At 36.9% G+C, this 16,433-nt stretch overlaps 1 protein-coding gene across 2 annotated transcripts in view; it reads left to right on the plus strand.

Moving 5' to 3' along the window:
* The window catches only part of THSD4 (thrombospondin type 1 domain containing 4), a 213,874-nt gene that overhangs the window by 190,354 nt on the left and 7,087 nt on the right, over positions 1-16,433 (plus strand). For both annotated transcript variants that reach the window (XM_065733783.1, XM_065733784.1), the window contains 4 exons: positions 1,423-1,627; positions 2,734-2,907; positions 12,466-12,639; positions 14,548-14,727. In XM_065733783.1, coding sequence (XP_065589855.1) covers positions 1,423-1,627; positions 2,734-2,907; positions 12,466-12,639; positions 14,548-14,727 — 733 coding nt within the window. The remainder of the gene's footprint in view (positions 1-1,422; positions 1,628-2,733; positions 2,908-12,465; positions 12,640-14,547; positions 14,728-16,433) is intronic.

Below are 16,433 nucleotides of genomic sequence, written 5' to 3' on the forward strand. Positions count from 1 at the left end.
AATGTCCTTGCTGTTTTGCAGGAGAATATCTTGAGTAGGAAATTTGTTTGAACATGTAGGCACATCATGAAGTGTAGAGTATATTTTTTTCCTCAGTGATTTGTCTTCATCCCTTTTCACTGTAGCAGTAGCATTCAGAGAAGTCAAAATGGAAGCTGTCAGCAAATGAACCCAGTCATTTCTTAGTTTTGTGTGGTTAATCAAGCACACACTGCACTTATGGTCTCTCTATGGCAACCTTTTTTTATCCCAAGTGATAGCCTTCTGCAAGTACCTGTCTAAAGAAGAGGCTCTGTAGGTTACATCGCCTCACACTGGATCAGTAAGATGCAATAGCTGCCTGTTCATTGCGTGGTGTTACATTAAATATGAGATCTGCCTGATAGAACTCACAACAGCCCCTTTATCAACATGACCTCTCTTCTGGGATTCAGTATTTCTTCACCTCAGCTCAAAGACTGGATTTAGAAATGGTAGCCCTTGCTTCTAAAGCTCACAGTATCACAGGCTCAGGTGACTCTTTTGGAGCAATTTACTTGGAGATGTTTTCAATTGTAAAATATTTTTCTCAACTTTTTCTTTCTGACAGCTCATATTAATTCAGCTTGTTTTCTTCTTTCATGTTTTTTTTAAAGAGGTGAATATCAAGACTATAAACAGATATGTACATATTATTTTAAAATAGAAGTTATGTGTAAAATTTTTATATTAAAATATAAATACTAAAAAGAGTACAGGGATTTCACTCATTTTCCACAGGAGTCCTGAAATAAAATGTTTGAACTGCTCAGATATTTCCCTTCCTCGTGTGTTATGCCTGAAACTAAAATTGAACAGAAAAGATGTAATGTTTTTACCAAAAAGATTAATGAAATGCAGTGAAATCTGTGTTGTAATTAGACAAATATGTCTAGGGATTTTTTCTTCTCGTAAGTTAGATGCATTCAGTGATCATTTGCCATTTCAGTTTTACTGATGAATTAATGCCTATGTGGAATAGGTAATTTTTGTGAGTCATCACTGAACTCAGTTCAGAAAACTCAAATGCAATGTTATTTAAATTTTTAGAAGGTATTGTTAGAGTAGAAATATACACTATAGGTAGATTCTTTAAAATAAAAAACATGCAACAAAACAGCACAACTGTTAGTGACTTGGTGTTTGTGGAATGCTTTGAAACCATGAATTGTGCAATCTAAACACATGCTTATTAGTACCATCCATTGCAGCTAGACTGGAAGTATATAATGTTCTCTTCATAAAGGATTATTTTGCACGCAAAGTTTTAAGTATTATTTCAAGATGTTTTACCAGCATTAGAATCATCCTAAGTGTACTACTGGGATTAGCGTTAGCTGAATCTTATGAATCATATCTGAAAAAGTTCTTTTTTTATTTTTCCTTTTTTTTCCTATCCTTTAGCTGGGACATAGGGGAGTGGTCTGAGTGCAGCAAAACATGCGGCCTTGGTATGCAGCATCGACAGATCTTATGTAGGCAAATATATGCCAACCGTACCTTGACTGTTCAGCAGTACCGCTGCCATCACCTAGAGAAGCCAGAGACCACCAGCACTTGCCAGCTGAAGATCTGCAGTGAATGGCAGATTAGGACAGAGTGGACTTCAGTAAGTATGATTAATTAGTTTGGTGCATAAAACCTCAGAAGAGAATAAGTATTTTCTTACTAATACCACCAATTAAAAATTTAAATTTGGCTTTCTTTAAAGCAAGGAAGCAAAATGTGGATAGCCCTGGATATAAGCAAATCATAGTCCAGAAGTAACCTGCATGACTGTGACAATTAATGTTTTCTTAACTAGAATAAGAGTGGCTGCATAGAACAAAGCACCCAGATATTTATGTACAGAAACGCTAAAGCTTTCTGAACAAAGATTACTTTTTAAAACTATTATATGAAATGAAGTTGGGAGAAGGCTAGGAGGTTTGCCTATGGTGGAGGACTGTTGGTTTTTCTTAGCATATGCAGTTTAGTTAGAGGACTGACTTAACCATACGTATGTGTTAAGTATAGAGACAGTCAGTAGTTATGTAACTATAATTGGTTTGAGACTATGCTAAGATTCTCAGATAAACATGAATAATACAATTTTGAGCTTTAATTTCTTAGTTGTTTACAGACATTCTGCCCAACATGACAACCATCCTAGATACTTCCATGGTCATTGTTTAGAGAGGGGAAATATTCTGGTGCGTTAGCTGTAGCGATAAGTCTTTTTCATCTAGACATGAAACAAAGCAAAAAATTTTACAGAGCTGCTGAATTATGTGTGTAGATAGACCATGAAAAATTCCAGCTGGCTGAAGAAAAGAGAGAAGGAGGCCTTAACTTTTAACAGGGATTCAAAAGATGTTTTCTTTTCATTTCTCTACTTTTTAAGCTGTGTATAAACCATGATCAAAATTTTGCAGAATATGTCAATGTGCTATTCAAATGCCAGCAGTTCATTTTGATTAAATACAGTGTGGCTCATTGGAGGTAGGATTTAATTTTATGCTTTTCAAATATATCTGCAGAGTATGCAGTAGAATGCTACAGACTGAAAATATGACTTTGAAACTACTAACACATTTTTATTCCTCATTCCTAGCAATCTAAGATGTTTATCTGGATATGTTATTAGGAATAAATTAGCCATACATTTTCAACTCCATGAAAAAATGGGACAAATCTTTTGCATAGAATCCTGATGCAAGCTACTGTTTGTTACAGTGTTCAGTACCTTGTGGAGTGGGGCAGAGGACCCGAGATGTGAAATGTGTCAGCAACCTTGGGGACATTGTTGATGATGAGGAATGTAACATGAAGCTGCGGCCAAATGATATTGAGAACTGTGACATGGGACCTTGTGCTAAGAGCTGGTTTCTTACAGAATGGAGTGACAGGGTAAGGCTTCTCATTATCTCTATGTACTGCAAAGTCTTCTAAAACATCTTAGATACATCAGAATTAAAAAAAAAGAGATGTGTCTAGCCATAGAAGGAGTGAACGTATTTTCCATGTTTGTCTTTGATCTGTAAAAGAATATATGAAAAACAAGGATCTCAAGGGCATTGTGAGTTTGTGTTAGATGCAAGAATGCATAGATTGTGGGTGCATGGCCAAACATCTGGATTTAGCATTGGATCTGTGTCTGAACTTCCCAAAATACTGAATGTGGTGATTTATTATTCTGCCTTGCTTAGCCCCAAGTGTTAAGCTTCAGATTTTAGGAGTTCCTCTGCTGTTTCTATAAGGGATTGAAGTTTGAGGTGTGTCTTTAAGTTGAAATCATAAGACAATTTTTCTATAGCTTTTAAAAGAGGAGAACAACTTCACAAACTCAGGCAAGGCTGAATTCAGACTTTCTGTATTTCATGAATGGAGATATTTTTTAATTCCAGTGAGTCTGACTCTCAGCATAAAACCAGTGCAAAGAGTGGTAACGTACCTCATCTAGGTTCTGAGCAGCTGTTCAGTATTGGTGCTCGTGTGCTTTCATTAGAAGGCTGATGAACTCAAACTAAGGCAAAATTGGTATTTTGGACCCTCTCATGGATGACTGCATATCAAAATTTGTCAATCCACAAGCTGAGTTTTCACTCTCTATGAAATCCTGATTATATCTGCCTTTTCTTTGACTGATCTTTTTGGCAGGCAAATCATTTCACTTATCATAGAAACATAAAGATTTAACTTTACGGATTCATTATTTATATAATTTTAGTAGAATCTCTGAAAACCAGGACTGTGTGCAAATTTGGGCACTGAGAAGATTTGCATCATGATTGGATGTAGAGAAGTGTGAGGAACTTCACAAATCATAACAGTACCTGGTGTGTCACATAATGTTAAAAGGACTGATCTGGGTTTGCTAAGGTTACAGACCTGCAAAACTTCCAACCTCCAGACAACTCAAATAGGTTTTATAAAGAAAAAAAGAAGCAAACACCAATATACCAGTAAGTATTTGCAGTTAGAAGTTGAACTTTTTTTTCCCCAATTGTGATTCACTCAGTGTACATTCTTGCATAGCAATGGCTGAAAGGTATCCATTGTATTACAGATATTAGTGGAAATAGAAAAGATTTTACTGTTGAGTAAATGACTTATGGGGGAGAGGAGGGGAAATGTTTGCAGCTACTATCATCAGCTAATACAGTTCTACCACATAAAGCACACACATTCCCATGAAGTTTCTAGAATCCATTTTTTTCTTTGTTATCCTACACTGACATTTTGTATGCCGCAGAATTAAAGGTACTTTTTGTAGCTGAAGGTTGGGTCTGAAGAATGTTATTCTGCTTATTTGTATGTATTAAATGAGACATAGAAGTGAAGCAGGTAATGTGGAAAACACCAGAGTTTTTCTTACAGCAAATGTCTTAGGGTCAAAGAGTGAATAATGGATTTTTTACCTCCTCAGCTTTTATAAGTGAACAAATTAATTACTTCCAAATGCTTGCTACTGTAGCTGGCAATATTCACCATTACTTCTGCCAGCAATTGGTTTGGAGTTTGATTCAAAAAGAAGAGTGGAAGAAACAGCTCATTTCAAGAGCAAAGAAAAAAGAGAAGATTCAGACTGGAATGTGCAGAATCTTCTATGGCTCATGCATACCTAATAAGGACTTTCAAAGACATTTCAGATCCGTGATTCCAGTGAAAGCCAGTGCAGTGTAGGAGCAGTCAAACGTTTTGCAAAGCCAGGATGTTGACTGTTAGTTTTCTTACTGTGCCTTTCATCAGCTGTTTTCTGGGATCAGACTTCTCTCTTTGTCCAGTAATACGTCTGTTGACAGGCACAGAATAGGAGAATTTTGTCATGAAGTGGAACTGGGCGTTCCTGGTTGTATGGGCTTTGTATGTGTAATCTCCCCAAACAATTGTTTAAAAAATACTTTAAGCCAAGCCACATTTCAGCAGTAAGCATAGATCAGTGATGGGCAGCCCACAAATGGTTCAGATAAGCAGGCAAAAGTTCAGATGGTTAAAGAAAGCTTGTTCAAACCTGTCGAGTCTGCAAAACTGTGGTGGAAATCTCACAAGAACAGACCTTCTTTGTGAGATTTATTACATGCCTACTTCAGGGCCCAGATGGAAATACCACAGAACAGTCTTTCCCATTGTATTTTGACATTACAGCTGTGGCTCGAAATAAGAGGTAAAAGAACCTATCATGACTTCTGAGAACGTTGGAACTTTAAAATGGTTGAGCTCAAACTTGATTACAATCATCATAAGAGAAGGCCTGATCCGTACTTTCCTGAACCTATTTTGCAAACACTTAGTGTACACTGGTGCATATGCTGCAAGTAGACATTTCCAGAGACCTGTCAGAGATCAGTGAAGGATGTACTCTCTCTTTCAGCAAGGTACAGATCAAAGCTGCCTGTGCAGAGTTATGTGGTGAATGGAGTACTGCGCTAGAGATTTGGTTTATTAGTGAAGCATTAGGAAAAACAGTATATTAACATAAAAATGACACTATGCTTTATTACTGGCACATTAAATTTCACAATTTGATAAGTGAAATCTGTTCATCCTTAAAAAACACTGTTGGATGAGGACTGCTCCAAAAGTTTTGGTACTGCTCCTATTTTATTAAGTTGGTTCATGATGTCAGATGTGGATGTTGGTGGCATGGCAGTAGAGGGTGAACCTTCCTGCCAATATTCTGTGCCAGTTTGCCATGTGACAGATGGCAGCAGAGGGGCAGTCTGACAGAATGGTGTCTGACATAAAGGTGTGAATGGTGCAGAGGGGTGGAATTGAATTCTTCCATGCAGAAAAATTGCACCCATTGTCATTCATTGACATTTGCTGAATGTTTATGGACACCAGACAGTGCATGGGAGCACAGTCACTTCCAGATTCCATGGAAATAAATAGGATGTGTTACTTTCAGCACAACCTACGTATTTTCTGAAAATTTCAAGTTCTGTTATTTGTCCTTCAGGTAGTTGTAAATACAGTATCCTAGTATTTCCCATGCTCTATTTGGAACAGATTTTTTTTTTTACTCATTTCAGTGGGAAAGAAAGAGTACAGGTTAAAAATATCTAGCAAGAATCATCTGTTTTTGCCTTTATGTAGTACATTTAAGTGTACACTTATTTCTCTACAGTATAAATGAAGAAGATTGACTTTAGCTTTGTCTGGCTTTGTCTTCTACATTATCTTTAACTCTATTTGCCTTTAGGCAATCTAGGTGAACCTTCATGATGTACTTAAGTGCATTTGTGGAAAGATGGCTTCCTGTCTCATAAGTCTCTTGGGATGGAATACTGTGTTAAAACTCCAGAGATCCACCAAACTGCATGCTTTAATCAGCAGAGTAGTGCCAGTGAACGTTACTGAACTCAGCAACAAAACTAGATTGATGGGAATAGATGAGATTGTTGCAAATGTTTCACATGACTGATTGTTTGTCAGCTCTAAATTCTGGAAAGATTGCTTCTATGGCTCAGAAGCAGAAAACTGCTTCTAATGTACAGCAGTGGGAGATTCATCAATGTTTTCTGCTAACTGTCTGCAGCATTGTCTTGCATTTTTATTCATTCCTCATTGATATCTCCTCTGTTCGTTTGTCATTTTGGATTTACAGCATTCTTAGAAAAAAGAACACAAAATGCAGATAATCTTACATGTTAATCAGATTCTGAGGCCAAAATAAGCTATAAAGAAGAAAGAAAAAATGTTACTCATCAGGAATGATAATCCAGAATGATCAAATGCATGCTCTGGGTTTCAGGTTTTTTTTAAAGGAGTAACTGCAGTGCTTCCAGTGTACTACAGAATGCTTCTGTAGTATCATTCATGAGAGGATTATAGTGTGCTTTATGAAAACTAGTGCTTTATTCCTCACAAACTTGCAAGGTTACCGAACAGGTACAAGTGGGTATGTTGACCGCTCATATGTGGAACCACCGAAGTTCATTGCAGCTCACACTCTCCTTTCCCAGTTTTTTATTAAAGTCTGTATAGCTCAAGTAAAAGCTCTTAAATCGTGAAAAGATAAAGGCAAAGAGACCACCATGGAGCTTGTGCAAGTGCTTGGCTATTTTTTATAATTGCTGTTTTCAATTTAATCTGAAAACAAAACTAAATATCACTTTCTGTGGATTTCATGTGAAAATTGTATGAAAGCAGAAGTTCTCTGCATAAATTTGAGACTACCTTCATGATTTGCAAAATGAAATGCATAGCCATGAGAGTTTTGAAGGAGACATGGATAGAAGAGTGGCCAAAACCTACAGAGAATGTTTTTCTTCTCCTCAGCTGATCTCTCTTTGACAAAATTCATTTGCTTTATACTTTCTAAACTACTTCTAACTGCTAAAAGCAGACTGTTTTGGTTAAAGTTAGATAAGAGAGTTCTGGTGAGTGAGCAGTGCTGTCATATCTTTGATTTTAAAGGAAAGATTTGCAACTTAATACTGGAAATTATGCAGAGATTGGAATTACATTAAGGCCGGATAGCTCATCACAGAACAGTGACGTTAATTACAAAGATACTTGGTGTTCACAAAAATACTAAAAAAATTTAACTTCTAATATTTGTATAACCTGCTGTTTCATGTCCCCCAGAAATCAAATTCTGAAAGTCTGATTATTTACTAAATCAAATCATGTATGGAGGCACTGCCATTTCCAATGTCAAATACTTTAAAATCTATTGTACTGTTATTTCCATTATGCCTACCACTGGATCTCTGTCTGTTCACCTGCCAAAAGCTTCACATAAGCCTTCACCTTGTTTTGGGAGATCTAATGCATAGAAGGCACAGTCTTTTACTTCAGTGACCATTATTTTCTTCTAGCTGCCCTACAGGCCTCATTCAGGCAAATAGATGTCTCATCCAGAGCCCAAAACTGACAGCGTTCTTCACTTGAAGCCCACTTTGAATGTGTTTGAATACATCTGAAAAGAATGTCCTCTCTTTCTTACATCCTATGGGAAGTTAGGTTTACCCATATACTTAGCAGTACTAACTTTACTGGTGCTTGAGTGCAGAAGTAGAAATCAGCTTCAAAAGCTTTGTCAGAGGGATTAATTATTCAAGCCCAACTCTGCAGTGACATGTGTAACCCGTTTCTGGACTTTGAGTTCTGACTGCTTACTATAACTCATTAACTTTCTGCATAGATGTACTCTGTAGGGTTTTAGATAAACACATAAAAAAGCCTTCTGCTTTGTCCAGTTTGGGAATGTGAAGTTGTGAAGCATGAAGCGAAAGTCATCATGGCGAAGGCCTTGCCAGACAAGGCCTGCAGCATCGCAGTTTAGTGGCCAGGGCTGGCTGAGAGGTGGCAGACAGGTGCACAAGAGAGTCCAAAAGAGAAGGGATCGTGGTGATGAGGTAGGCCCGAGCTCAAGATGAGAAATTGATCCAAGTTAGGTCCAGTGAGTTCAGTAGAAGCCCAGAGTTTGCTAGCCCAATTCACGGTAGTGAGGCAGGGTTAAGATGAAGCTGGGAAGCAAGTCATAGGGTGAAGGATCAGTGAGTCCCATGGCTAAGCTGTGGCTGAGGACGGGCACTTTGGAGTAGAGCTCAATGGGAGCCCCTGGGCCCATGAGCAGGGGATGTAGGTGGATACCCTGGACAAGACTTGTGAGGGCCAATCAGCCCTACTGGTGCCCTGAGACTTCCTCACCGCTTTAAAGGCCTGTGCTATTTATTCTGAGCTGGAATACTGTTCATTAGTAATAAATACAGTGTTAGCAGCCACTTACAAGGAAAGTAGCAGTGCGTATGCAGAAGCAATCATGATCTGGCTGAAGTGTCTTAAGCATATTTCTAAACTCTTGTTACCTTGGAAGGATAGTTTGCTGGACTAAATGCAGGAGGAGTCTTACTTCTGATCCACCTCCTACTATGTATGTTGATTCACTCTGAAGGGAAATCATTTAAGTAACGGTGTCTTGAAGTTTGGCAATACATAAGGATACTTCAGACACAATCCCTCTTCATTTTTTTTTTTTAAGAAATCAAGCTGTTCTCAACAGTGTTAATGTTCTTTGAGTTCCATGTCTGGGAAGTGTGGCTGGAGGTGAGCTCCTGAAATCACAGCTCTTAGTTCTGTACTGATAAAACAAAGCTTACAAAATCCCTCTGAAATCTGTTACCTGAAAGGGTAATGATACTGGTTTTCTCAGAAGGCAGATAATGATAAGATCCTTCATAAATGGGTCATATTCAGTTTCATTTTTTGCATTGATAGAATAATGCAAAAACATTGATAGAATAATGCATTTAAATACTGTATTATAATGAAGGTGAAGGTTTAACTATGGTAGATGATAAATCCTGTACAAATTGGGGAGCATTTTACAGGAACAAAATTGGGTATTTAATCAAAAAATAATAATAATTTCCAAAAACTTAAGCTAGCCATGATGCTGAGAACTGGTCAAAAGAACTCTAGAGTTGGATGGTAGGTTTGTTGCAGCTTCTTTCCCATGAGTTGTACTCATCTCAGTGGAGGGCAGTGAGCAGTACTGGTGCATTAGTGGAAGGGGACTGGCATAGTTTTAAGGCTTTTACTTGCTCGACCATTCCCTGTGGATGGGACAAAATTTCAGGCTTCCACTTACAGTTTTTAAAGTTAGCAACAACTAGCCTCATGTTCTTGGTCTGATGTTAAAATTGTTTTTCTGGAAGCTGTCAGAGCACTGATATCTTTTTTTATTCTTTTTTCTATTTTTTTTTTACGGGAATGGAAAGCTGCTAAAGTTGAATTGATGAAGGAAGGACACCAGGAAGACAGGAAATGACAGACTCCTTAAAATTAGGGAGGGTGTTCCACAGACTAACGTTTCTGAAGGAATTTCTGCCAATTAAAACAAGAAAGTGAAACAAAATATCTTTAGAAATAGGATCAGAAAAGAGAAGTTGCAGATCATGAAAGTTCTTTTCAGTTTTTGTAACAAAACATGCCATACACTGTTAGGCTATGGCAGTCACTGTGTATTAATGTGACAAATCAATGACACCAAACTGAAATTAGTGGGTGTGTCAACTGCAAAAACCAAAGGGAGAGGGTTTATTATCCAAACACTCCCTACTAAATTCCTTGAACTTTGGAAATTAGGGCTTTCACAGGGAAGATTTTCATTGGAAGGAAGGAAATAAAAAAGGGGAGGGGTGGAAACCTTATCTCTGAAACATTCAAGTTCAAGTTTGCTGTATAAATCCTCTGAGGGTAGGTAATCTGTAATGAAATCTTAAAGCCGAGGGTGGGACAGCCCAATGCCTTCCCACTTGGTATTTCCTTTGACATGTAAGCCCAGTTAATACAAAATTATTTAAAATATAATACTTGGGAGATTTTCTGGATTAAATTATTGACTAAACGTATTCTCAGCTCTGTTTTGTTCGCAAAGCATAAAGACAAATTACAGTGTCAAATGGAAATTACTCAAGAACTAAGTATTTGCAAAGTAGATGCACAATTCTCTTTGCGTAATGTTTGACCATAATTCCCTGGGATAAAATATGAACAGGCAGCAAACTTATTTCAGTACAGTGGGTTTGAAAGGCAGCCATTTATGAGGCTCAGTTAATCAGTTTACCTAGGAGTGGAACATTTTGAAATGGGTTTAGTTTAGGTTTAGTTTACATAAAGGAGAAAATGTTCAGTGCTAGCACAGTGTACATCATCCCAGTATTTCCAAAATGCTGTCAGTTTACCTTGGAAAGACCTCTTCAGTCATCAAATTTGGTTTGCTGAGGAGCTGAGTCTATTTTACTCCGTCTATATGAAAATGGAAATTCTTGTTGTACGCTACCAACAAAAAATGTAAGGTTCATTATGTTACTTACAGGAATCATTTAAGAGATGCTCAGTTATTTGATTTTGCAGTTGCAGGAAGAAGTCATTCCAAATTGTGAGCAGTTTTTTCCTACTCCAGTGGAGTACATAAGCATATCTTCAAGTTCTGAATTTCTAGTGTATTATTTAAAAAGTACTTGTAAAAAGTTTAATTACTTTCTTTTTAACTTTCTAGGGATTCCATTTCAGCAAGACTTTGTCCTTATGTTTGAACATCTTGTCAAAGAAACTGACTTGGTGACAGGAGAAAATATTTTTCTTTACTGTATCTATTGAATAAATATATCATGAGTACATATTTCAGACATCCAGTATTCATTGGTGTGAGCAACTGAAGATTGGTTTGCAGCCAATTGCATATGCAGTCCCTGGTGTCTCTGAGAGGTGGGGAGTGACTGCATTGGTTGGTCTGCTTGTTGGTAGTGCTGTCTGCTGTTCTGCACATGAACTATAAGATGTGAGGCCAGTGGGAGCCAACTCAGTTTTGTGTCTCATTGCCAGTCCTTAAAATTATTCTTACTTTTATTTTAAAAAAAAATATCCAGAGCAACACTCATTCACAAAGAATGTTCTGTTCATTGTGAAAGTAATGCATAGCTTCTCCCAACTAATTATTTTGTATGTTAACAGTAATATCTGACACGCCAGTCAAGTGTTTTCTTCCATGCTTTACTCTGCATATTTACTTGTGATCTTCTTTGCACATATAATTGCTTGTGATTATTAAAATTCAATTAAGATGCACCTTTTAGCAAGTTACATGTATTTTTTCTTTCTTTTCATGGTCTAGAGATAAATATATCAAATGCATTTTTTCTTGCATTATTCTGTTCTTTAAGTGCCAGCAGTTTGGTGCTACCCAGAACAGTGGATTATCAGTGACTTTCCCACTGATGAAGGTGAATAACCAGGTTATAAGGGCATAGACAGTCCTGATAAATGGAATTTATTGTGCGTGATTTACGAGTTGTATACATGCTATCTCAAAATATGTGACGTACAGATCTGAGTATCACTATTTTTCATAATAGTTTTCAAAATTTAGCAGTGAAAATTTGAGAATGGTGCATACTAGATATTGGAATGTCATATCATCATCAAACAACATTGAATTTAAATAAATTTTATGTTCACCTCTTCTGTTACAACTGTACTTAATAACTTACAATTAAAATGTGGTGGGTAATAAACAGTAACCACTACAATTATTTTCAGGGGGCTTACCCCAGTATTTGGAAACCACTTATCACTGAAGGTTATATTTACTGCTTTACTGTGCTCTCATGCTCTATTAACCATCAGTGTGGAAAAGTTCCAGGATGGGCTCTGCCATTTCTTTCCCAGTGTCAGCAGGGCTTACTCAGAGTCTTCCTCACCTCATCCTTTTTTGTCAGTGTAAGAGTTCTCCTGGCTGACAGCTTGAATGGTCAGAGGAGAAGCTCATGGAACTGCTCGTTGAAATTGTTAAATTTAGGTATAAAACTGTAAGAGGATTTGCTACAACTGAATTACAAGTAAAAACAATCCATGTTCCGTCAATTTCGTTTCCATGGGTGTTGCTGCTTCTCATTTCATTCTGTGCTCTGGAGGACGAACTAGTGAACACTTGTTGTGTCTTCTGCTCCTCAGTGTTCTGCAGAATGCGGTGATGGCATCCGCACACGCTCGGTGGTTTGTATGACCAATCATGTCAGCAGTTTGCCTCTGGAAGGCTGTGGCAATAACAGACCCTCTGAAACAACTCCCTGTAATAATGGGCCCTGCACGGGTAAAGTGGAGTGGTTTGCTGGGAGCTGGTCACAGGTAGGCTTTACATTTAACACAGATTTGTGTTTTCTGCGGGCATTTTAATCTTTTGTTGGTTTTGTTTTCTACACAAGGAAGATGTGTGCCTTGAGATATTTCTACGTCTCTGTGGAATGTTTGGATACCTTTTTTCTGCATTTTACTGAACTAACGTTCACTGCTTTTCTTCATCTGCTTTTTCTTTATTTTTTTTTATTTTGATTAAAATTAAGACTGTCTTCTTTTCCTCCTTACCTTAATTTTTATTTCTCTTCTACTGATCCAGAATATTTATAAAATGGAATATCAGAAAGCTGTTAAGTTCGATCCTTTTATAGGGAACATGTAAAATAAGACAGTAGCAGTGACTAAAACCAAAAGCTGACTTCTGTCTTGTGCTCAAGTTTGTTATGATAGATGAAAAGAACAAAATCTGGTTTGTGGCCAGTATTGTGGCTTTCCCTTTTCAAGATAAATAGTTTCCTTTGTATCATCAGTATTCTTTCTCATTCTTACTAAAAATTTCTGCTGTCAGAAACAAAGGAATTTCAGAAGCTGTCAGCTGCTGCCCAGACATTGATGTCCCTTTGTATAGGCTCTCTGAGCTCCATGATGGCTGACACCTGCATGTCTATAAGTTGTAGGGAAAAGTCTCTTGGCTATACTGTTAACTCACTGCATTTCAGATTCCAGTTGGTAAGGAGTTGGAAATTAAACTGGTACAGCTGAGATGGACATTTACATGCAAATGCTTCTAAGTGTAAGTGATAATTATTTGTGTTGTAGAACAGTAATAATAACTTCAGATTTAAAACATGCAATTTTAATAACTTAAAGTCTGAGTCTTGTCACTTAGACTACTCCATGCAGGTGAATAGGAACTTCGTACCCATCCTTGCTATCACTGAAAGAAGTGTACAGTATGATCATCCCAACTCTCTCCATTCTGGTCTGAATAAGGAAGTTTCTTTCCTTCACAATTTCCTGTTCTCTTAAGTCTAATTCACCTTTCTTGTTTGTGTGAGATGGTGTTATGTTTGGTGCATACCAATGGAATGAAGTATTTGTTGTATAGTATGTGAAAGAAGTGTCTGACAATATCTGTTCTACCAGCCAAATCCTGACTTTAAATACCACAATGAAAGCAGACTTTCAGTAGACCAGAGCAGGGAGCATTGGTGGATGACGTTCTGCACTGCACTCCATTGCCACCACGCATTTTAAGACACAGTCTGTTGGAATAACCATTTAAAGAGAGCAGTGACAGAGATGCTCAGTGTTAAGAGAAAGTGTAGTTACGTTATTTTGTATAGAATTTATTTAACTGCATTCATTTTCATTCATCACCAATTTGGGGCAGTATCACAAATTCTACTTTCTGTCTATATATATTTATACACATATATAAAAAACATTTAATTGTTTAGGTCTAGAATAAGCCATTGAAAATAATATCCCTTAATGCAACATAGAAAGCTATATATTGCTGTATCCATCTTCAAAAACATTTTAAAAGTGCCAGTAATGGTATTGTGTATTTAACCCTTAAATGGGCAGTGAGAGTCCATGTGAGTTAAATTTGCTTTCCAGAACTGGAATCAACACTGCAACACATAGATACATGCAATCATGAAAAGCACACATGGGTAGATCAAGGCATTTTACTGAGGGAAGAACCTTTTCAAAGAAGGAGATGAATTTTGGTTGATGGTGATTAAGTCAAAAATTAAATTAGTTAAATAAAAAATAGGGAGTAAGCAATGCTTTATAAATTTTTTTCCTGATTAATATTAATTTTAAGTACAAGTATGTGTATGTATTCTTTTATTTAAGGAACAAGTGATGTAGACAAACACATTACTTTAGAAACGAGTTGAAGGACATAATAGAATAACAAATCCCACTACTTTTTGTACTGTGATACAGTGCTCTACTGAATGTGGTGGTGGAACTCAACAGAGAGAAGTCATTTGTGTTAGGAAAACCGAAGGCAATTTTGATGTTTTGAACCCCTATGAATGCTCATATTTGGAAAGACCTCCCAGCCAGCAATCCTGCTACCTCAAACCCTGTGGATCTAAGTGGTTTCATACAGAATGGAGCACAGTAAGTCTGCCATGCTTTTCTATGGCTTGTTTTGTTTGATGTATCTTTTTCTATCTTTGTTGAAAGGGAACCTGATTGGGTTAAAACTGTAATCATTAAATAAGGCTTAGACATGATACTAAAAAGAAACCGCACTTGCTCATTATTCAGTGGAGCTTATGCTTCAGTTTGAGTTCCCATTGTCAGGAACCTTGGAAAAATTCCTCATCCAAGTGAAACAAAATTATCTTTTTTTTCCCACTTTCAGTAAATGCTCAGCTATTGGACTGCCATTACTTATTTTGCAGATGTGTGTAGATGTTTATTTCAAAGTAAAGATCCAAATTACTCTCATGGTAAAGATATGAAGGTCTAAGTGTCTCCTTTGATGTTACTGTAAATTATTTTAATTCTTTACTGTGAGATTACATAATTTTAATTGGCAAACTCATTTTCAAATACGGATCTGCAAGTGTGTAAGCACAAGAGATCCAGACATGTGCATCCACAGCACACAGCAGGTAAATTCCTTCTGAAAGTGAAAATATATGCTCTCTTTCACAGCAGTGCAAGAAAGAAACTGTTAAAACAAAGAGTCTGATAGGAACTCAAAGATCCCTAGTCACTGTTAAAGTCCCTATTCCTAAGAAAAATCTTGAAGTCATTAAAGGTGTAAGCCTTTGTGACCACCTCCCTATTGTACAAATGCATATGGTAACTGAGGGTTTCTAAGATAATACTCTGCATTTTTTCTGTTGTCCTTCTGATACTGTTATCAAAAAAATATATGGTATTTCTTAATGTTAAACCTTAAGAGAAAGGATTAGGGGATTAGTTGTAGTCAGAATAGGTGTTTCACAGCTCCCTGTGTGAGATTTTAGAACTGTCCTGTTCACATCTTCAGCAGACATTGTATTTGATCCAGAATAGACAGCATGACCTCTTCAGTCATGGATACAGTGGCTGACTAAAGCAGAATGTTAGGTTTTATATATTGTGTATGATATGTAGCATCTAAATTCTATCTTGGTTCCATTTTAAGTGCTTTAAGGTCTAGAAAACTCAGTGGAAGTTGTTTATTTTTTAGCTGTTGTTTTTCGATGTAAGATAATTACAGTATTCTGTATAGGCAGGTAACAAGTAATTATATTAAAAAAACGCAGTGAATTCTACTGTTGCAGAAGGGCTGGTTCTTTTTGAAACTGCAGAAGAGCTGTGTGCCAAGATCCAAGAACCTTTTAAGACTCTGTTATTGGGAGTATTTCAGTTTGCTGCAGTACCTTATTTTATGTTAGTGATAAGTTCTTTTTGCAGTATTAGGAAAAAAAATCTATGCCAAAAAAGTCATAAAAGATTCTGACTACTTTGGGGCTATTAAAGTTTCAGTAATTACAAATGACCCAGGTTTAATTAAGCTTGTGAGCATTTAGGTCTTACTGGACAGTGAGCCAACACTGAAAGACCTCACTCAGACAGAATTCTTGAAGTCAACAGGGGATTTGCTTCAATGATAATTTGTGTAATAATTGACTTTGGAAATACCAGGACTAACAATTACAAATGTCTTTGGCTTTGAAACAGATTTTGAAGGAACACTGAAATATTTTCTTTAGAAATTAAAAGAAACCTATAATACTTAATAAATCATTGTACTGAAAGCAGGCACTAGACAAATAGCAATTAAAATGATTCCTGACTGTATATAAATGGAGGCAGAAGGGCTGCAA

The sequence above is a fragment of the Cyrtonyx montezumae genome, unplaced genomic scaffold (genome assembly GCF_038088225.1).
Source record: "Cyrtonyx montezumae isolate F1298 unplaced genomic scaffold, pur_monq_1.0 scaffold_17, whole genome shotgun sequence".
NCBI lineage: Eukaryota > Metazoa > Chordata > Aves > Galliformes > Odontophoridae > Cyrtonyx > Cyrtonyx montezumae.